We start from the raw sequence: 22,011 nt of genomic DNA, 5'->3' as shown, positions 1-22,011 counted from the left end.
AGGAATGCACAAGAATGGAGTTCCATCCAGCTGGCTTGGCGTCAGGGATGTGGCCTAATATGCAAATGAGTTCCTGCTGGGCTTTTTTTAAAAAAAGCCCTGGTCATACCTTACTACAAAACTGTATTAGTATTATCCTTGAGAATTCTAGGTTGCTAAGTACTGAAAAATCTCTGGTAGCTATTTTTAGCCAGCCTTCCAGAGAACTACAATTCCCAGGATCCTTTGGGAAAGGGGGGGATGAGAGTTACCAGGGCTGCCAGTCCTGAGGTTCCAGAGGGGGTTCTCCTGGTTTTTGTAGCTCCTCCCTGTCACAGACCAGCTGGCAAGTAGGGGAAACCCAGCCCCTAAAAAGGCGTGTTGCAGCACAACATCCCCAGTGTGGTGACATCATCCAGAAATGACATCATTGTGTTGGGGATGCCATGCAGGGCCACTCTGGTATTTGGGCAAACTCTATGGTTTTGGGTGGGGGGAAGCCTACAGAGTTACCCAAATACCAGAGTGTTCCCCATGAGATATCCCCAACACAATGGCATCACTTTTGGGTGATGTCATTATAATGGGGATGTTGCACAACATCCCCACCCACCCGTGGAACACCCCCCAAAGTACCCCACTGTGATGGAGGTAAGACCCGGCAACCCTATGGTTACTTATAGGTTAGTGGTAGAAATATGCAGCCAGTTACATTTTTATATACACTAGTGCTGTGGGGTGGACCTACATGCTGACTCAATAAAGCTGCACAGAGGATTTCAATGGTCTGAGTACCTGGGGACTTTTGCCTCTTCTTCAAACAGCTGAGGCCTCCTGCGGTATGATGCTGCAGAAGATAAAGAAGCATGTGTGTGCATGTGGGTACCTTGCCAGTAAAGCAAAGTCTTTGCCCCTAGGCAGTTCTTGCCACAGCAAATATTTTGTGTCAACAAGTCTTTGGTCTCGTAGCCATTTATAAGTTGCTGCGAAATCTCACCACTTGACTTGCATCATGCTCTTATCTTATGCACCATCTCGTGAGCTACTTTTCTAAACTTAGCTGGAAAGGGGGTATATTCCATGTTCAGGTATCAATATGCTATGCATACTGAGCAAAGGAAGAAACCTCTGCTTCACACCTGCCCACCCACCTTCCCATATTGCTCAGTGCATGGCATGAGAGCCATATGCTTATGCCCTTGACCCCTTTAATATTTTCCAGGGTAAATTGAATGAGAGACATCTGAACACATATGAACATATGAGTGTGGCTGTCAGAACATACAACGCACATAATGTTGAGGCTGTGTGTGAACCAACCCCTTGTAGTCTGATTATCCATTTACTTTTTCCCTTAGAAAGTCCTTACACTCTTCTCAGAGGATCCAAATTTAAGTCTTCTTGTAGACCACTACTGTTTTGAAATTAAAAAAAAAAATGGACTCTTTATCTCACCCTCTCACTACAGAAAGATCAAAGCAGGGCCAGTTCTCTGCTTACGCTTACATGAACCAAGATGGCCTCCACTTCTGAAAAAAGATTTATGTGGTAAAATGTCCTCACTCCCTCTCACTCTCAGAAATAAACCTTGTTCCTGTTTTTCACAATCTCTTAATGGTGATGTCAACAAGCAGTGTCTTAAAATGAGCAAGGAAACTGATTTCTGGCTGAGCCACTCACCCTCCAGTGGCCACACCTGACAAAGAGAGATTTGACTCTCAAAAGCTCATACTCAGGGAATCTTTTTGGGTCTCCAAGGTGCTTCTGGACACAAATCTTGCTCTTCTACTGCAGACCAACATGGCTACCCTACCCGAAACTACATCTACTGAGTAAAAGATAGAATAGAACACTGGATGGGATTGGGGTCTGGCAGGAAGCAAAAGCAGAATTAAGCCATTTCATTTATGTATTTACTTCTTGTGTTGTCAGCCTTCCCACTTAGATTACAGATTAATAAAACACAGAACCAAAGGCAGTATGATAGATGCAATAAAACTGGATCATACAAATTAAAAAAGCAATGATATTTTTAAAAATGGTATACTACCTCACAAACTGGAATTCACAACAGGAGAACAATGATCCAGTAAAATGGATTCCACAATGAGTGAATGCTGAAGGACAGCATTCAGTAAACAATGCAGTGGGGCGGGGGGCGGGTTTGTTGCCTAAAATGTCACAGGAAATTACATTAAAACCTTATTGCCCAGAGAGCCAGTTTGGTGTTGTGGTTAAATGTGCAGACTCTAATCTGGGAGAACTGGGTTCGATTTCCCAGTCCTCCACATGTATGTGCTGAGTGACCTTGGGTCAGTCACAGTTCTTGAAAGAGCTGTTCTCCCAAAAGCAGTTTTCAAAAGAGTTCTCTCAACCCCACCTACCTCACAGGGTTTCTGTTGTGGGGAGGGGAAGGAGATTGTAAGGTGCTCTGAGACTCCAAGTGAAGGGCGGGGTATAAATCCAATCACGTCATCATCTTCCTCAAACAGAAGGTGTCGTTTCCTACAAAACTCTGTTTTACTGCATCCCTATTCCCTCTATGAAAATGCCCATTTTACACATTTTACAAATGACAGACATGTGGGAGATTTTGTTACTCTGTCAGGCAGGATGTTCCACCAGGTGGGGGCCGCAACAGGTGTGGGACTCCCCCCACCTCCCATTAGATTTTTAAAATAAGCTTTTTACCTCAGGCAAATGACAGTTTGAAGTAATGCCAATTTGGAACTGCTAAAGAAAATGCATACCTCAGGGTGATTTTTGATAGACCCACCTGCCTGTGATGCCATCGCCCACATTTGGCGGCTTCTAACTGATTGTGTGCTGGATTACAGCACTGCTGCATACTCAAAGAAAAGCATTGCTGCAGGCCACAGTGGCTTCATCCCAAAAGAGAAGATTAATTTCCTGAAATCTCTATCAAGGTATGGGTCTCGTGCCAGTTCTTTAGACCAAACTGGCACTGGGACCTTTACCTGTTACTTAAGAAGTAAAGTACAAGACTGTTCAGAACATAACGTCAGAAGTCATTAATAGAATTCTAGGGATCCTTGGGGGAAATTGCATATAATGTGCAAACCCATGCAAGGAAACCCCAATGGGTTTATTAAAAGAAAAGCTCCCTCAAGAGGATGTGGTTTGGGGTGGAGGAGCAATGGAGGGGAAAGGATTGGTAGAGTGATTAAATGTTTTCCTGCTGGAAGTTTGTCATTCAAAGTTACCTTCCTGAGAGGCTATTTTCTCCACCACCCCAGAGTTCCAAATGGATGTCTGCCTTCTTAAATGCACAAATATAAAGGAGGGGATGACTTGAAAGAGGGCATTCTGAACAGAACAATAATGGAGAACCAGTTATATATCCTTCTGTCCCCCACCCTTCCACTCAAAATTGCAGCCTCTCAAGGCTGCATTGTACTGTATTTTTTAAAAAGGTTTCCTTATATCTGTTTGGACACAACATGTCATTTACCCCTTACCGCTTATGTTTAAACGACAAATCTCTGGCCCTTAGGGCTGCATAAAGTGAAAGGTAGTCCCCTGTACAAACACCAGTCGTTTCCAACTCTGGGGTGACATCGCATCTCAATGTTTTTACAGCAGACTTTTTGTTACTGGGTGGTTTGCCATTGCCTTCCCCAGTCATCTACACTTTTCCCCCAGCAAGCTGGGTACTCATTTTACTGACTTCGGAAGGATGGAAGACCGAATCAACCTTGTGCCAGCGGCTACCTGAACCCAGCTTCTGCTGGGATCGAACTCAGGTTGTGAGCAGAGAGGTCGGACTGCAGTACTGCAGCTTTACCACTCTGCACCATGGGGCTTCTCTTAGGGCTTCATACAGAAGCTCAAAAACATGGCAGTAATTCCTTGCAAAGTCATAGAAAGCAGAGAGTCCTGCATAACTTTTGTCCCTACGACTGCTTCAAAAGCCAACTAGCCCCTAGTTACTAATTATTTGCTACTTTTTTAAAAATGAAAAGCTCTGGTCTTAGATACACATGGGGTGAGGTCAGACGTTCATAAAATCCCGCTACGAGCATGAGTGGAGTCCGGAAGCATGTTGGATTTTAAGCGGTTGTCCAAACGTCAGCATCTGCGAATGGTGGTTAGCTCGTTCGAGTCCCGCGTTGAGACGACTGGGGCGCGGACTAATTTGATACTGCTTTAAATCAGGAACAAAATCCTTCTGACGGTTCCTGAGCAGAGTTTCTCTGTTTGAACGCTCCATCGTTGGTGACTCGTCGGAAGCGCACCACCACTTCCCTCCCAAAGCCCCTGCAAGTGATATCACTGCGCCAGTGAATGAGCGAGCGAATGTTGGCTCGATAAATCGTTTACCTGCCCTTATGTCCGGAAACAAAAATCACTTTTGAAAATAGATGTGAACTAGATGTGAACTGATTTGAATTCCTGGGTTCTTTTCTGCACACGGAGTGCTTGTGCTGGAAAAGTAGTGCCAACGGACTAGCAAAACTTTAGTGATCTGACCCATTTAAAAGCGATGTGCTGCAGATAGCGGGCATCACTGCGCCTGCGCTAATGCAGATTGACGTCTCATGAAACGAGGTCCGGTAGAGCAATCTGATCGACCAGCGACGGGACCCACATGGGATAGAACAGGAGCCTGGCTGTTGTCTGATTGGAAAATTGGTTGTGCGGATTATAATAGAGGCGCGTTGCAGATGGATTTAATGGTGAGTGTGACCGCACCCATGATGGAGAATTTGCATCAGGGAATTTACCTTGGTACAAATTTGGATTTTGTTTTTGTGCACCACTGTTTAGATATTCCAGTATTTATATTGTTATTCTGTCCTGCTGTGAAGACTTAGTGGTCCAAATGAATTTGACACATGCTTTGTGATGATTCATACTTGGTTTTGATTTTATATCCAAGGGAAAACAAGTGAAAATCTGAGCGGATGGTACACAGACCCATGCTCCCATTTGGCCTTTTCCAACAGAGGAAAAAGCAAAACTGTCTGTGCAAGTGTTCTTATGAGAAACATTTATTAATTTTATATCTTTGTTAATATACACAGTGCTGGACAGAGTACAAAACGCCAATTCTCGCTCTGAGGAGCTCACAATCTAAGTGACATAAGGAAGATGACAAAGGGAGAGAGGAATTGATGCAGGTGATAGACATGTTTCAGCCATACAAAACACAATACAAAATTTTAAGCTTAGTATACACAAAGTGTATGAGTTAGTAAACCTATATATGCGATGTACCTAGGGATGCCAACTGCAGCTGGTTTTATACCTTACTCTTTACTACCCAAAGGAGTCTTGAAGACGCTTACAATCTCCTTCCCTTCTTTTCCACATAACAAACACCCTGTGAGGTAGGTGGGGCTGAGATAGTTCTAAGAGAACTGTGACTGACCCATGGTCACCCAACTGGCTTCGCATGGAGGAGTGAGGAATCAAACCCAGTTCTCCAGAGTACAGTCTGCCACTCTTAACCACTACAAGAACTGCTAGGTTTTGGAGAGCTTTGGAGAAGGGAAGAAGCTCAGTTGAGATGTGATGTCACTCTAAAACTTCATTTCTTTGGGTATGTGTGTGACTTCTGTTTCTCCTAGACTCTATGGTATATTGTAGTACCTGCCCTCTAAAGCTGCCATTTCCTTTAGGGGAACTGACCCTTGCAGCTTGGAGATCAGTTGTAATTGGGAGGACTTCAGGGCCCATCTTGAGGCCCCAATCCTAACTGTGCCACTTTGTCCCTGTGTGGGGAGGCATTTCAATACATAAGATAGCAAATTATTAAGAGAAACTTCCTCCAGAATTTTACTTTTCTATATGAAAGATGTGTGTGTGTGTGGTCTGGAGTCTCCAGTAATGTTAGTCTCTAACCAGCAGTCCTGAGTGGTACAGTCTAGACACAATTTTACCAATTCATTTGCTATCTGCGAGATCTAGAACTTACAGGATCATAGAGCAGAGTGCATGGGGTGGTTCTGGATAACCTGACAGTTGAGCGACCTTTTACAGATCAGACCTACTGCCCAATCCTACTACTGTCTTGTGGCTTTATCCAGAGAGCACCCATAGCAGTTTTGAAATGTGCTTTTATAGAATATCATCCAGGTCGCTTTCAGCTATTGAGCTCATTATTTATTTTTTCCGTTGGCTTTCTTAAACTGTGTTAAGCAGCAAGAAGAGGTACACAAGGTACGCAATCTACATTTGGCATTACTGCAACAACAAAAGTTTATTCAGAGGAAACCTTGAGTCACACTGGCTGCTACCCAGAACCAAACAGAATGGAAAAGAAACTGCTCTTGCTGAGAGGCTGAATCCCTGCACTTTTTAGTATGACAAGCTGAGCAGGTCAGAACACTGTGGTGATCTTGCAATTTCCATAAGCAAAACAGACCCCCTTCTGCTTTGAGCTGCCAGGCCTCCCACTATACTGCAAGGCCTACTGATAGCAGCCCTTGTTGTCGGCTTCTGCTCCAAATGGCATCGGCGGGGGGGGGGGGGGGGGAGATGATGCTAGCTGCCCTGCTACCATAGAGTTTCCAGCAGTTCCTAGAGCTATCCTGAAAGTGACATGGGGATGCAGCTGATGTTGCCTGCCCCCCCCCCCCATGTCACTGCTCCCAACCTTCCCGCTGGTTGCCAGGCTTAGCGTGGCCTGGCAACTCTATGTTCTAACTCTTTCCTTATGCTGTAGCCCAAAATGATACCTGGAATAGAGCTCCTGGGAGAAATGGGACTCTATAGTTGCCAGCATTCAGGTGGTTTACAAAAAACGAGATATCTGTTATGTAAATAGGCTACCATACTTTTATATATAATTACTTTTGAATTCACATACTTTTAAAATTACAAATATCTTTAACACACGAATTCACAGTAACAACCATAAGAAACAATTAAACCATTTTCAAAAGAGGTCATAGTGATTTGGTGGTACAGTATACAAAAATAACTAGTTATAATAGATGCGTTTCATTCAGGTGGTGGCTGGAGATCTCCAGGCAACAGAGATCAGTTCAACCAGGGGGAAATATGGCTGCTTTGGAAGGTGGACTCTATGGCATTATATCCCACTGATTTCCCTCCCCTCTCCAAACCCCACCCTTCTCAGGCTCCACCCCCAAAATTTCTAGGCATTTTCCAACCCAGAGCTGGCAACCCCATGGGACCCCTAGAAATAGCATGGGGGAGGTCTACAGCAGGAGACAGGAATCAGCAAAAAATCCCTCTGACTTGAAAGTGGAACTTTACTGTGGCATCCAGCCACATGCGTATCATAGCTTCCCTTTGTCAAATGCCCCGTTTTATATCTTTTCTCCCCTGAGAAGGGACCCTCATTCATCCTCAGAGCATCTGCCTTGCATGAAGAGGGCCCCAGACTCACTCCTTGGCATCTAAAGCTGAAGGATCTAAGGCAGCAGTCCTAGGGAAAAGAGCTTTTACAGCCTCTGACCCAGTTACAGTCAGTTGCAGTTACAATAGACCACACAGATGGTCTGGCTCAGTATAAGGCAGCTTCATTGCCAATTTCTGAGAACTTCATTTCTGTAGATGTGCACCTGGCATACGTTAGAGCACACATTGCAAGATTTTGCTTCTCACTTGCCTTGAAAGTCCCTTGTTGGAGTCACCATAAGTTAGCTGCAACTTGACAGCAGCACTCATGTATGTAATTATGTGTAGATTTGCATGTATGGATGCAAATCAGTATGTGCAAATGTTGTCCTCTGTTTTGAGGTGTTTTTGGTGATCTATAGCTAGCCACCCTGGCAGAACATCATTGACTTCTGTTGTTCTTAAGCAGAATAAACTCAATGTGTGTTGATGGGAAAAAACGTTAATTCCAACGATAGCAACTGAAGTAGATTTCTTTTTTGCCTAAAGCAGCTACTGAAAATAGCCAAGGGCTAAGAAATGTATTTCTTTGTGTTCCAAGTTGATGCTTGACGAGACATCTCACAAACCAATATTGCCTCAAGGCTCCCTTCATTACCATTGAGGAATGATAGATTTCAAGCCAAAGATAGAGTTAAAAAAACGGATAGGAGGAGGGAGGGAAATAAACCTTTGAAGTCGGATTCTGATAAACAATCATCCACAATTAAAGTGAAAGGTTTTTTTTTTTTAAAAAATTAAAATCCTCTTTGTTGAGATGCAGGATTATATTTGGTTTAGGGGTGGTGTTGGTGTGGGAAAATTAATTTGTTAGCGTACACAATTTTTTGTGTGTGCCATTAAAGCCTGCAAGCAAAGCAATTTTTGTGTCTTGCTTCACTTCAAAGAAACACTTCAGGACGTTGAAAAGGATTTTGTTGCTGCCAGATCTAACCCAGCCCAATAACGATCTAAGTCTTAATTAATTGCCAAATCCCAGCCAAGCCCATCTCTTCACATCTATGTATAAATAGAGAGGAGACCAAGGTCCCACCTCAGAGAGGGGTCTGGTGTCCTTCTCTCTCTCTCTAGCTCTCTTTCCATTTCTCTGCTAACTTCTTCTGTATCTTTTGGAATCAGACACAATGAGCAGGCAGTTCAGTTCTAAATCTGGGAGTGGGGTCAGGATGTCCAGTGGCTACACTTCCTCCACCACGGGCATTCCCGGTGGAGCTAAAGGAAGCTTCAGCTCAGTTTCATTGTCCCGAAGTGGGAGAGGAAACGTGGGGGTAGGTGGCTTTGGTAGCAGAAGCCTCTACAGCCTAGGCGGTACCAAGAGCATTTCCATTGGCCCTGGTTGTGCTGGTGTAGGTTTCTATGGAGGTAGTGGTGGGTTTGGTGGAAGTGGTTTTGGTGGAAGTGGTTTCGGTGGCGGTGGATTTGGCAGCGGTGGATTTGGAGCTGGAGTAGGGGGCTATGGAGCTGGAGGCTTTGGAGGTGGAGGTTATGGTGGTGGCATGGGAATGGGGAGCTTTGTTGGAGGTGGAAGAGTAGGCCCCATTGTTCCACCTGGAGGCATCCAGCCAGTGACGGTCAACTCCAACCTCCTGTCGCCACTGAATCTTGAGATTGACCCAGAGATCCAGAAAGTGCGTGTGCATGAAAGGGAGCAGATCAAGAGCCTCAACAACAAGTTTGCATCATTCATTGACAAGGTGAGTCAATTATAATGATGGGGTTTCATGCCAATAAGATTTATGTCACAGGCAGGAGAGAAATTAATCATAGGATAATATTGCAGGCCCATTTTTAGTGGTAAGAACAGATTTCAAAGCCTGAGTTGGTTACATCCAAGGGAGTTTATGCTCCTGTCCATAAGTATTATGGATTTAGACCAAAGGTGGCCAGACTCGCTTAACGTAAGAGCCACAAAGAATAAATAGCAGATGTTTGAGAGCTACAAGACACAAATGTCAGAAATTTGAGAGATGCAAGGAAGGAAGGAAGCAAGGCAAATAGATGTAGAGGTAGAAGGAAAGCAACTTTAACTTTAAATGCATTCTCCAAGCTGCAAGTTGGTTTGGATTGGAAAAGTGATTTAAAGAGACAATTGCCTTCTCCAAACCAGCCAATGGGGCGGTGAGAGCTTTGAGAGTAACACACTATGTGTGAAAGAGTCGCATGTGGCTCCAGAGCCTCAGTTGGGCCACCCCTGATTTAGACCATGTGTGCTTATCTTGTAGCATAAGTGCTACAAATCACAGGGATTTGTGGTAGAAAGGCCTAGCTATGATGCAGTCAGGCCTAGATTCCTGCTTGTCTCTTACAAGCTGCTCATTTTCCAGTTCAGTAGATTAAAGAAAAGCCACCCACTCCATGGGGAAGAGGCTGCATCTGCACTTGGCTATTTGGAAGAGCGGCATTACACAAAACCCTCCAGTTTTGCCAACTTTTCAGCCAGCTGCTGCAGCTATGTCTGTAGGAGCAGCTTCATGTGCAATATGAGCAGTGGAAGATGATTGTCCCCTTGAGAGCTGAGAAAACTTTAACCAATGATTTCTGTACCTCAAGCTGTGGAACACACCCAGCTGCTTTTGATGGCCAGTCGGCAGCTTGACCTGCACAGAGCTCCCAGGAGTGCAAATATGAAAGCAGATTGACATGAGAATATCAAAGATCAGCTGCAAAGTCTAGGTTTTTTGAGGGTCTGAGTGTAAAAAAGCTTTATGAAAAGTGTTACTTTATTCAAATAAAGCTGTTGGCAGTTTGCCAGTTGCCCTGCTTTTATTAATCAGGCACAAGAGCAAGCAAGATCTCCCCCACCCCCAGTTTGTTGGCAACCAGCCTTGTGGCAAATGTGGCCCAATTCTTGCACTAAAAAGGCCAATCAAACTTCCTGGATTTGTAATTCTGTCAATAACTATCTGAATCTTGATTCAGGCAGGGAGCCATGTCGGTCTGAAGCGACAGAACAAAGTTCGAGTCCAGTGGCACCTTTAAGGCCAACAAAGTTCCCTTTTATCTTTCAGCTAAGTTTCGCATGCATGCAAAAGCTTGTACCCAGAATTCAGCGTTGCTGGTCTTAAAGGTGCCACTGGACTCAAACTTTGTTCTACCTGAAGCCTGGTAGTGAAAGGCTCACTCATCATCTGTACAATGCAAGGGATGGAGGGCATGCTGTTCACTTCTTAAGCTGTGTTTCAAAATGACTTTAGAAAGCCAGAAAGAGAATCAAGGACAGAATGGATTGACATGATTATATTGCCCAGTGTGTTTCAGTGACTACATTGGTCAGGATCAATTATTGCGAGTTCTTCTGTGTCACAAAGATGCTTCCAAAGAGCTTTAGGTGGCAGCGTGACAAGCACGAACTATGGCAACCCAAAGACTTTGGAAGCATCCTCCAATAGAAAAGGACAGGCATTCGTCACCTTGATAAAGTTACTGACAGCAGTGCATGAGGCAAAGTGTAAAAATCCTATGCAAATAAGAGTGGCCCGGCTCTGAATTGGACTGCACACCACCATTTGTTGGCTCCTACAGCATGTGCTTAGAATTCACCTTCTCTCTGATCTTTTTTGAGGATGGAGCTTTCTGGTGCTCCATCCTCTCCCCCGCCCCAATTTTCTTTGTGTTTTAAAATGCAACATACTGGGGCAGCTGCAAGCCAGCAAGTCCCTGTTCCAAATTATATCTCTGAACTCATTCAGCAGACAGGCAAATCGCTTGACTTTCAGTTCCCACTGCCACTGCAAGGTGGGGATAATAGTACTGCGCTACCATGCAAGACTGTGGTCAAGATTGCAAAGATAATGTCAGTGGCTTTCCGGAAAGCCTGAAACATTCAGGCAATTTCAACCATCCCTGGGTTTATTTCCCTAATCCAATAGATCTACTTATTGCTTTTTAAAAAAAATCTTGCACTGAAGTCCATGGTTCTCCCCTTTCCCATTTTATCCTCACAATAACTGTTTGGAATTAGGTTTGAGTCCAGTGGCACCTTTAAGACCAACAAAGTTTCATTCATGGTGTAAGCTTTTGTATGCACACACACTTCTTCAGATACAGTGGAACATAATTCCCTTGGCCATTACATATAGGAAGAGAGAGGTTGTGGGGGGTGTTTAATTGCCAGGAAAGGCCAGTTAGAGTCAAGACAGAGATAGAAACAAAAATGGAAATCACTATTCTATACATATAGGTGGAGGATGAGCAGTAAATGATCATACAGCCAATGCTCCCTCCAAGCTGTGGGGTCTTATGAGCAAAAATTCTGCTTCATGAACTACTGGCAGTACAGTTGTGAGCTTCTGCACAAATTAGTTTGCACAAAAAAATGTGTGAGCCGGAGACTAAAAAACTGAGTTGGCTTACACTAACTCAGCTTAGAGGAAACACTGCATACAGCATAATGAAGATGTTTAACAGACTCAGCAGTCAAACAGGAATAATAAGCTTAGTTTTTATGGTTTCTATTTGTTTGGGCTCAATTCTGGGTTGAGGAACAGAGAAGGAAATAATTATATAAGAATTGTAGATTGATGCATCCTTAACTGTGGAATGCTGAGAATAATTGACTGAGGCACTGTTATCCGTCTCTTCTCAAGCATGGAGGTGATTTTATGGTGAGTTAAGTTATGCTGAAAGAAAGTGACTAGCCCTGCAAGCTTCAGCGAGTAGGAATTTGACCTTCGGTCTCTCCATTCTTAGTGTAATACTCTAACCCAGGGATGCTACTCACTCAGTGGCTCAGGTGACATGCCACTTGTGGCTCTTCTGAGATGTGGTTCCCGAGCCATTCAAACATGTGTCAGTCTTGGCTACTGTTGATACATAGAGAATTTAGATGGGAGATAGTGTGCCTGTTTCCTTCAGTGGACACCACAATGCTACTGTGAATTCATCATAGATGTATTGCTTTGAAGTCCTCTGCATTCAGCATTATGCAGTTTGGTTCCATGTGTGTTTTTGAGGCTACTTAAGTGTCTCTTGATGGATTTCAGGTGCGGTTCCTGGAGCAGCAGAACAAGGTTCTTGAGACCAAATGGAATCTTCTGCAGCAACATGGCAGCACGGCCACCAAAATAAACATTGAGCCCATGTTTGATGTTTACATCAACAACCTCAGGAGGCAGCTGGATTCCCTGCTGAACGACCGGGGAAGACTGGACGGAGAGCTGAGAAATGTGCAGGATCTTGTGGAAGATTATCGAAAGAAGTAAGTGGGCCTGGGGAAGCTGCAGGAAGTTGATCAAGATACATAGTGGGTGGTAGAATCCTGGGGTGGTAAGCCTGGACTGTATCATCTCAGACAGCTAGCAGATGGAATCCCATTTTTTAGACTCCCTGGAAGGTGGGGGGATGCTCCTCATAAGTAGAAAATAAGTATTTCTTGGAGAAAAGAGGTAGCCCATCTATTTTCCTGCTGTGCTTGTTTTAAACATGTTGGTACCGCCCCCCCAACACCTGAAATGGATCAGTCCTTATCATGATACATGTCGATCCAGCAGTGAGACAGGGGTGGAGCAGAAGCCTTAAGGGCTTTATATCAGGCAATGATATCTTGATTGTTCTGGCATGGAGTCCAGCCTGTGGTGGAGACTGGAGGCGCTTTCATTACACATTAAAGAAGTGAGGGCACTTAGAACAAGTATTTAAAGGACTGTAAAAATTGTGAAACAGAGCAATAAAATCTTGGCGTTGTAATTAATGTCATATATAACATGACTGTACATCCCATTTAAGAGAATGTTTAAGAGGTGCCAGAGAAACTTCCTTACAATGTTCTTCACAATGAAGGCAGTTCTGTTCAGAAAGAGCAATGGGACTTTCTTTCAAGTAGAATGGATTGTATCCTTAGGCAATCGAATTAAGCTCTTACAAAACTTCATACAGCTGTTATAGGATTCCCATAAATGATGGACTTGATCTCTGCAACAGGGTATACCCAAGCACACAACTCCTACTGCCATGTTATGAGGTCTACTTCATGCAGCTTCTCACCAATTTGACTTAGATTCACTGGAAGAGTTCCACATGAGCTAGGCCCTTATGCAAGCAGAAAAACTTTGTCCTGGTCCATTTGTACAAAGTTAAACATAGTTCTCTCCCCTCCCCCAACACACACTTTTTAAAGCAATTTCTGGGCACTGTAAGATACAGGAAGGAAAGCACTAGGGGCGCTTCCACACATGCTAAATAATGAACATATGAACATAAAAAACTGCTTTATACTGAATCAGACCCTCGGTCCATCAAAGTCAGTATTGTCTACTCAGACTGGCAGTGGCTCTCCAGGGTCTCAAGCTGAGGCTTTTCACACCTATTTGCCTGGACCCTTTTTTGTTGCAGATGCCAGGGATTGAACCTGGGACTTTCTGTTTACCAAGCAAATGCCCTACCACTGAGCCAATGCAGCTTCAATCCACTTCAGCGACCATTTGCAAGTGGATTTTCCCACTTCATTAGTAAAATCCAGTTGCAAAGTGCATTGAAAGTGGATTGAAAGCGTGTTATTTATTGCATGGTGTTGCAGAAGACCATACGCAAGTAGAACTGTGCTAAATCCATTTATGTTTTTTGCTTGAGCACTGCAAGTTCTAAGCCTTTCTTTTCATTTCACCTCCTCTGGTTAGGGATTTCATTTCTGCCGTGGTTCAAATCAATTTAGGAAGGGGCAAACTCTTGATGTGACAGGATTGGATGGCTGGAAAACCGGGGTGAAATGTCATCTCAGAGATGGGGGTTTCTGTACAAATGTCATTGCCCTCTTAATATATTCCCATCCCTTGTGAGTTTTGTGAGAACAAAGTGGGCTAACAAAAATGTCTCTATGAAACTGGTAACAGTTTGTCCTAGCTGGCAGTGACTGGGTAAAAGCTCAGTATAAAAGAGTTGGGATACCAGAAAACACAATATAGATTAGATTATAATGTCAGAGGTAGAAACGCAATAAAGCATTTCTTGCCATTCTTTTACAGTCCTTTTGCATTTCTTTCCCTAACAGATATGAGGATGAAATCAACAAGCGCACAGTGGCTGAAAATGATTTTGTTGGCATCAAGAAGGTAACAACCTGTTCTTTAAAACTGTTTCATGGCTAACTAAAAAGATGCTAGATTCCTGGTTGGTAGCTGTGCTACTCTGTTGTAGCAAAATTTTAAAAAAGCAAGTCAAGCAGTACTGTAAAGACTAACAAAATTTATTCCAGCCTAAGCTTTCGTGAATTTGATGAAGGAATTACTTCATCAAATGCATGCAGTGTTCAATCATTAGGCAAATATATTTATACTTCAAGCTGCAGACAACAAAAAGATGTGTGTGTAGAAAAAGGTATATATTACAAAGGAAGGCCCGTTCCAAACAATATCCCATAATAATCAACCCATTTAGAGTGATGAGGATAGGCAAAGTAGAATTAACACAAAATTGGTCTAGCACTGGGTAGCTGTATCAAGTAACATCTGTAAAGGGTTATACATGCTAAGATATTAGCCCTTAAGTGAGAAATGATGGGTCATTGCTGAGGCATGATGAGGAGAGAGTATTGAACTTTTTGTTGAATGCTACTTCAGCAATTACCCTCTGGATTCTCTCTTTGAAGTTCTTTTATAGGTGAGTGACTTCTAGATAAGCAACAATGGACTCCTGTTTTACTGAAAGATTCTTAAGTGCAAAAGAGCAGATATTTATTCTCACAGCTCTATTTCCAGGATGAAATAACTTTTTGATTGAGCTCTTGTGGGGAAGGGGGGTGTTAGAACAGAAAATGAGATTCAGCTTGGAGGTCATCTGGCCATTCTCTAGATGACTGAATTCTCAGTCCTCTGCTATGGCCAAAGCTGCACTCTGCTTTTAATGGATACTTGTCTCCATTGGTAGTGGCCAACTAATAGCAACCAGAGAAGATGCTTCCACATTTTATTTTTTCCCCAATTCTCAGTTCTTATTGAATTTTAACAAGATATACAGCATTTGCAGAATTATGCTCACAAGATACTAAACCAATAACTTCACCCCCCAGTTTAAACAAAGAGATTATCCAGGGTCTTTAGCATACTGTCCTTTGTTCTAAACGGAGCAGTTGCCAACCTTTCTGGCACCAAGGATCAGTTTCATGGAAGACAATTTTTCCACTGACTGGGGGGGGGGGGTAGCACTGGGGTTTTTGCCACTCCCTCATCCCTGCCCCCCATGGGGGGCAGCTTCACAGCTTCATAACTCACTACAGCTTCACATCTTCATAACTCTCTACTGCATCCCATTTTGGAGAAATCAGGAGGCTGTTCGGATGCCTTAAAAGTCTGTAGGCTCCTGAGTGGTTACTCCCTGAAAGACACTGAAATAGTAGCCAAGTTCATTTTTCTGGCCACCATGATACGCCAAAGGATTTTGTAGCCATAGTTTTCATTGATAACGATGTTTCTAAATTTTAACTGTACTTTTTGTATTGTATGAGTAATTTTTATTCTGTATACTTGGTAATCCTTTTATTCTGTATAACTGATTTCTTTTATGCTAATAAAGGCTGACGATGACAATCTGGATAATCATGTGCAAACTGAACTGTGGCAGTAACTTTTCTAGGCCCTGCAGCAATTCTGGATGGCCAGCTAGGCCCCAGGGAGGCTGCCGCACAGTACATCTGGGCCCTGTGATCCCTGCCTGGCCCTGGGGAAGCTGCTGCGCAGCACGGCTGGGTCCCACGATCCTTGCTGGCCAGCCAAGCCCCAGAGAGGCTGCCACGTGGCTCGGTTCGGCTCAGCAATCCCCGAGGGCCACACCAAGTGACCTCGAGGGCCGCATACGGCCCTCGGGACGGAGGTTCCCCACCCCTGACCTAACAGGATTGTTGTAAAGATTATTGAAGCAATACTTATGAAGGACTCAGTAGCTCTACAAGAGCTCATAAGAACATCCATGTATGGAGGAAGTATATATTGAATATAAAATTCCTGCGGACAAACAGAAGAGAATGGCCAGTCCTCTTTTGACTTTGCTCATGAATGCCAAGAAGTGTCTGGCTGCCCCCCACTGAAAGCAGGATACTGGGTTAGATGGACCTTCGATCCAATTCAGTCAGAATTCTTCTTATGTTCTCAATTGCTGCTGCTGCAATGTTTTAACAGAATACAAATCCATTACATTATTTCAGGATGTAGATGGCTGCTTCATGAACAAAGTAGAGCTTCAAGCAAAGTCAGATGGCTTGACAGATGAATTAAACTTCCTGAGAGCCCTCTATGAAGCGGTAAGAGCTTAACTTCAACATTCTCCTGTTTGTTTTAAAAATGTTATTTTACAAAAACTTTCCACCAAATTATTTCTAAGTCCCATTACACTGATCATCCTTGTAGCATTCTACAAAGGAATCTCGATCCACAGCAGTCAGCACAATGAAGATCCATGTCCAGGGTACAGATAGGAATCTGACTGATGTTAGTTAGATATTTAATTCTTTATACCACACTTTTTTCTCCCAATGAAGACTCAAAGTGGCATACAACATCATTCCCCCTTTCCCTATTTTATCCTCACAACAACCTTGTGAGGTCAGTTAAGCTGAGAGTTAGAGAGAGAAAGAGAGAGAGAGAGAGACTGGAAGTCCTTGCATTGCATCTCATAGCCCTTGCATCACAGTTTGCAGAGATGGGATCACTGAGAACCTCACTTTTATGAATAAAGAGCAAGCGTGACTGGCGCCTCAACAGCCTTGTGAACTGCTGTTCAGATTCTCGAATGTGATATTTCAGAGGCCTGTCAGGTAGCTTAACCTGGGAATGAATCATGCAATGTATGATCGTGCTGCCTCCCATCCATCTATTAGAGGCTTTTTTTTTCTCAACAGGAGTATTTAGAGTTAGTATTACACTGCTTCTGAATATTTCTGGGAATCAGAAAGTGGAAATTTTTTAACTGAGTGGGATGCAGGAGGGCAGCAGACCCCGGCTACTCTGATCAAGCAGCCCTTCACAAGTCTTGCAAATGCACACACCCAAGGATACCTGCATGTTTATTTCAGTGACAAATGAGGCACTGTATGGCTCAGTTCAGATATCAGGCAAAGCTCTGCTTGAATTAAGCTAACTGTGGGTAGTATGATCTTTTGAGCACAGACCACTAAGTAGCTATGAGAAACCATCAAACCAGAACCTGGGAGGGAAGGTGTCATGGGATAGCCCAATCTTGTCAGATCTCCAAAGCCAAGCAGTTCGGTACTTGGAAGGGAGACCACGTAAAAAGACCTTGCAGAGGAAGACAATGGCAAACCACCTCTGCTTACTTGCTTGCCTTGAAAGCCCCTTGCTGGGGTCGCTGTAAATCAGCTGAGCCTTGATGGCATTTTACTCAGACACAAACCAGAACCTCTCCTTTGAGCCATCACAACGAACAAATGATCACCTCTCAATTTATTTTTTTTTACCCGGCAGGAACTGGCTCAGATCCAAGGGCAGATCAGTGACACCAACGTTGTCCTCCAAATGGACAACAACAGAGACCTGAACCTCAACAGCATCATTGCTGACGTGAAAGCTCAGTATGAAGACATTGCAAACCGGAGTCGGGCTGAGGCTGAAGCTTGGTACCAAGGCAAGGTAAGGCACCAGTTTGTGTGACTGCATGAAGTGGGAGAAATATGGTCTAGACCTGGGATGCTGGTTTTTTTCAGCTGATAAGGAAGCACAGAGAAGCACAAGACAACTCAAGTGATGCTGATCTTCTCATTCTAAACCAAATTCTACAAAACAGCTCAGGCTGTGTCAGGGTTTTTATCCTCTAGGAATTTTGCACTGTTAGACTTCTGTTTAATTACTTACTTGCTTGCTTGCTTACTTATTTACTTATTGCATTTTTTTATCTCACATGATCTCCATGGAACTCAGGATGGTGTACATCTGTTTCTCCTCCTCCATACAAACATGCAAGTTCGGTTAGGTTGCAAGAAAGTGGCTGCCTCAAGGGTTCATGAACACATGCATCTACCTTATACTCAGGGCTGGCCCTAGACTGTCTGGTATCCTAGGAAAGACTAACTTCTGGCACCCTCCCCTCCCCAAACTGATAACGTCACCATTCACATGGGAGTGCCCCAGAAGGCTGGTGCCCTAGGCAGTTTGCCTAGTTTGCCTAGTGACAGGGACAGCCCTGCTTATACTGAATCAGAACTTTGGTCCATCAAGGTCAGTATTGTTTGCTCAGAATGGCAGTGGCTCTCAGGCAGGGTCTCTGGCAGAGATCTTTTTCATCACCTGCATCCTTATCCTTTTAACTGGAAACATCATGTAGTGATCATGGGACCTTCTGCATACCAAGTAGAGGCTCTACCCCTGAGCCATAGCCCAAGTTTCCATGGCAGAATGGGGATTCCAACCTGGGTCTTTCAGATCCTAGTCCAACATTCACACCACTACACACACTGCAGTATGGAGGACTCTGGGAACTAACTATCCAGCAGGTGCAGACATGTTGTTGTTTCTTTTATTTATGAACTAATAATTTTTATATTTCTTCCTTTGGTCCTTGGCTTTCAAGGCAGCTCATGATATGCCTTAGAAACAATCGCAAATGTAAATCAATATGGAAGTAAATTAGTAGAAAAGCAAACCACTAAATTAAGTCAGCTTAACAAGAAATACATTAAAAGCTATTCAAAGCCTGAAAAAACATTTTCCTTGCTGGCATCTGGCAATATAGGCATCAGTCTAATAGACACTGGGAAGTAGGACTGCCAGCTCTGGATTGAGAAGTTTCTGGAGATTTGAGGTTAGAGTTTGGGGAGGGAAGGGACCTGAGTGGTGTGTGATGCTATGGAGTCCACTCTCCAAAGTTTTCTTCAGGAAAACTGATCTATGTCATCTGGAAATAAGTTGTAATTCCAGGAGATCTCCAGGCCCAGCTTGGAGGTTGGCAACCCTACCTGGGAAGGAATTCTGAAACTGAGGTGCCATCACAAAGCTGGCCCTGTTCCTGGTAGCCATAGCCACCCATATTACTTATGAAACCACTGACAGAGGCCTTAGCTGAGGGACAAGTTCACATGGGAGTAGGCAGTCCTTGAGATACCCTGCTCTCAAATTGTTGATGGTTTTATATGTCAAGGCCTGCACTTGTTTGTGCCCAGGATCACATTCTGAAATAATGTTCTTGAACCATGGGCAGAATGCATTCAATCGATAACTGTGGTTCAGCATTGCAGCTTTGTCATAGATCAGCTGATGTTTCCAAACAGTCTTGATAGGCAGTCCCCTGTAGAGCTTATTTCCCAGCCTGGATGTTACCATAGCCTGAACAGAGGTCAAATCAAGGGAAGGGCAAGGCACAGTCACCTCAAGCATGTTCCCTGGACCTCACCATTAGATAGGAGACAGTGTGAAAACACTCTCTGCTTGCATATCCAAAACCTTTAGAATAACTCCGAATGCTGATTGCCACTTTGGGGTCAGTCAGCAATTTTTCTCCAGACCAGTTTGGCAAGCGATCCTGGAGGGTTTTGCCATCTTCTGGGAATGGAAGAGGGTCACTGGGGATGTGTATGTGTGTGTGTGTGGTGAGGTGTTTGTGAAGTTCCTGCACTGTGCAGGAGGTGGGACTAGATGACCCTGGAGGTACCTTCCAACTCTTTGATTCTATGATTCTAACTCAATTCCTAATAATGTCTTCATTACAGTTCCAGGAACTTCAGAGCACAGCCAGCACTCATGGTGATGACTTGAAGAGCACCAGGAATGAGATTGCTGAGCTGAATCGGATTATCCAGAGGCTGAAAGCAGAAATTGAAAATGTGAAGAAGCAGGTAGGGGTCATTTCCCATAAAGCAACAGCTATGTTTCTTGTATATATGTATCTGTATCAGGGCTTTTTTTGAGCAGGAATGCACAAGAACACAGTTCCGGTTGGCTTGGCATTAGGGGTGTGGCCTAATATACAAATGAGTTTCTGCTGGGCTTTTTCTACAAAAAGCCCTGTGTGAAACAGTGGTGATGCCAGGGGTGTGGCCTATTATGCAAATGAGCTCATGCTAAGCTTTTTCTACAAAAAAGCCCTGATCTGTATATATCTGAAAATATATTTACTGTATATCTTGTATGTCTACTTCCTAAGCAGAAATGACCCTGGTTGAAGAGCAGAGAGAATACTTAGCATGCACAGGTTCACAGCTTCAGCTCCTGAGATCCCCAGGATCTCAGGAGCTGGGAGGACCACACTGTGTCTTTATACTTGACAAATTATGGCCAATGTTCACAAGATGTTTAACCTGCAAATGTTTTTACTGTTGTGAGCCGCCCTGAGCCTGCTTCAGCGGGGAGGGCGGGATATAAATCCAATAAAATAAATAAATAAAGATGCTGGATGATCTATGGATGGTTCTCACATGCATTTTTTATTGGTAAATAGCATAAGTGCATTTATTAATTAGTTCATTATTCGACCCCAAGAAACTACCTGGTCCTCTCCCCTCACTGTAGCCTCACAACAAGCCAGTGAGATAGTTAAGGCCGAAAGAAGGTGACCATCTCAGGGTCTCCCAGTGATTTTAATGACAACAGTAGGGATTTCACCAGTTACAATCAAATCACTGCATCTCACTGGCTTTGCATGTGAACACAGGGAAACTGCATGGCGGAAAGGATTAACATATTTCCACCCATGGTGTGCCCTGATCCACACTGGGCCTCTCAGCAGCTGCTGTTTACTAGTAATAACCATTGATGAGATCCATTCACAAATTCCCTAATGTTTCATCCACAATCCTTTGCATGTCTACTCAAAAGTAAATTCAACCAGGGCTTTTTTTGCAGCAGGAACTCCTTTGCATATTAGGCCATCCCCCCTGATGTATCCAATCCTCCAAGAGTTTACAGTAGTTCTGTAAGCTCTTGGAGGATTGGCTACATCAGGAGTGTGTGACCTAATATACAAAGGAGTTCCTGCTACAAAAAAAAAAGGCCTGAATTCAACTATGTTTGGTTATGCTTATCTGCAGGTAAGTGTGCATAGGAGAAGACAATACTAGGCTTGGCAAATAAGTGGGTGGACTATGTATGAGTTAGTCCCCGCCCTTCTCTAGAATTAACCATTCTCAATACCCCAGGTTTTCGATAAAGGAATTCCTCCAAGGGTTGCAACTTTCTTTCATATTACATGGCAACATTTTTTCTGTAATACAAGTGAAACAGAAATTCATATATTTGTATATGGGAGTTTGCTTTGTTTCTTTCATTTTTGTTTTTATTTCCAAAAGGGACTGTTTTGCTATTGATTGTTTTGTATGGCTTTGCTTCATTTTTTAATTTTGTTTCGTTTTGTTTTCATAACCCTATTTCATTATTATTTCCCATTGGTTTCAGTTGACGCTTCCCATTTCTTGGGTCTGTAACTTAATGCTTTTTTTGAAAAAATCTTAACTGGACACCACTCGATAGAATTGTAGTATTCTGTGAGGAAACTCCCAATGCCAAATTTCAGGCAGATAGAATACCACCATCACCACCCCCTTTTGAGGCAATGAAAGGTACTAATGTTATACATTAAAGTCCATGGGATAATTGGTAGGAAAGATTCCAAAAAATCAGGGCTTTTTTTTGGTAGCAGGAATTCCTTTGCATATTCGGCCACACAGACCCTGATGTAGCCAGTCCTCCAAGAGTTTTCAGGGCTTGTAGT

The 22,011-nt window shown here is 43.5% G+C and overlaps 1 protein-coding gene across 1 annotated transcript in view; it reads left to right on the top strand.

Annotated features, from left to right (window-relative positions):
- The window catches only part of LOC132581760 (keratin, type II cytoskeletal 4-like), a 170,797-nt gene that overhangs the window by 136,765 nt on the left and 12,021 nt on the right, over positions 1-22,011 (top strand). Inside the window, exons 1-6 of the mRNA XM_060253163.1 lie at positions 8,394-9,062; positions 12,351-12,565; positions 14,354-14,414; positions 16,502-16,597; positions 17,778-17,942; positions 20,015-20,140. Of these exons, the coding sequence (XP_060109146.1) occupies positions 8,493-9,062; positions 12,351-12,565; positions 14,354-14,414; positions 16,502-16,597; positions 17,778-17,942; positions 20,015-20,140 (1,233 nt within the window). The 5' untranslated portion in view covers positions 8,394-8,492. Of the gene's footprint in view, positions 9,063-12,350; positions 12,566-14,353; positions 14,415-16,501; positions 16,598-17,777; positions 17,943-20,014; positions 20,141-22,011 lie in introns of the transcript that reaches the window.

Source organism: Heteronotia binoei, chromosome 13, assembly GCF_032191835.1.
Source record: "Heteronotia binoei isolate CCM8104 ecotype False Entrance Well chromosome 13, APGP_CSIRO_Hbin_v1, whole genome shotgun sequence".
NCBI lineage: Eukaryota > Metazoa > Chordata > Lepidosauria > Squamata > Gekkonidae > Heteronotia > Heteronotia binoei.
Note: the sequence above shows the minus strand (reverse complement) of the source record. Positions and strands in the feature narration are given on the sequence as shown.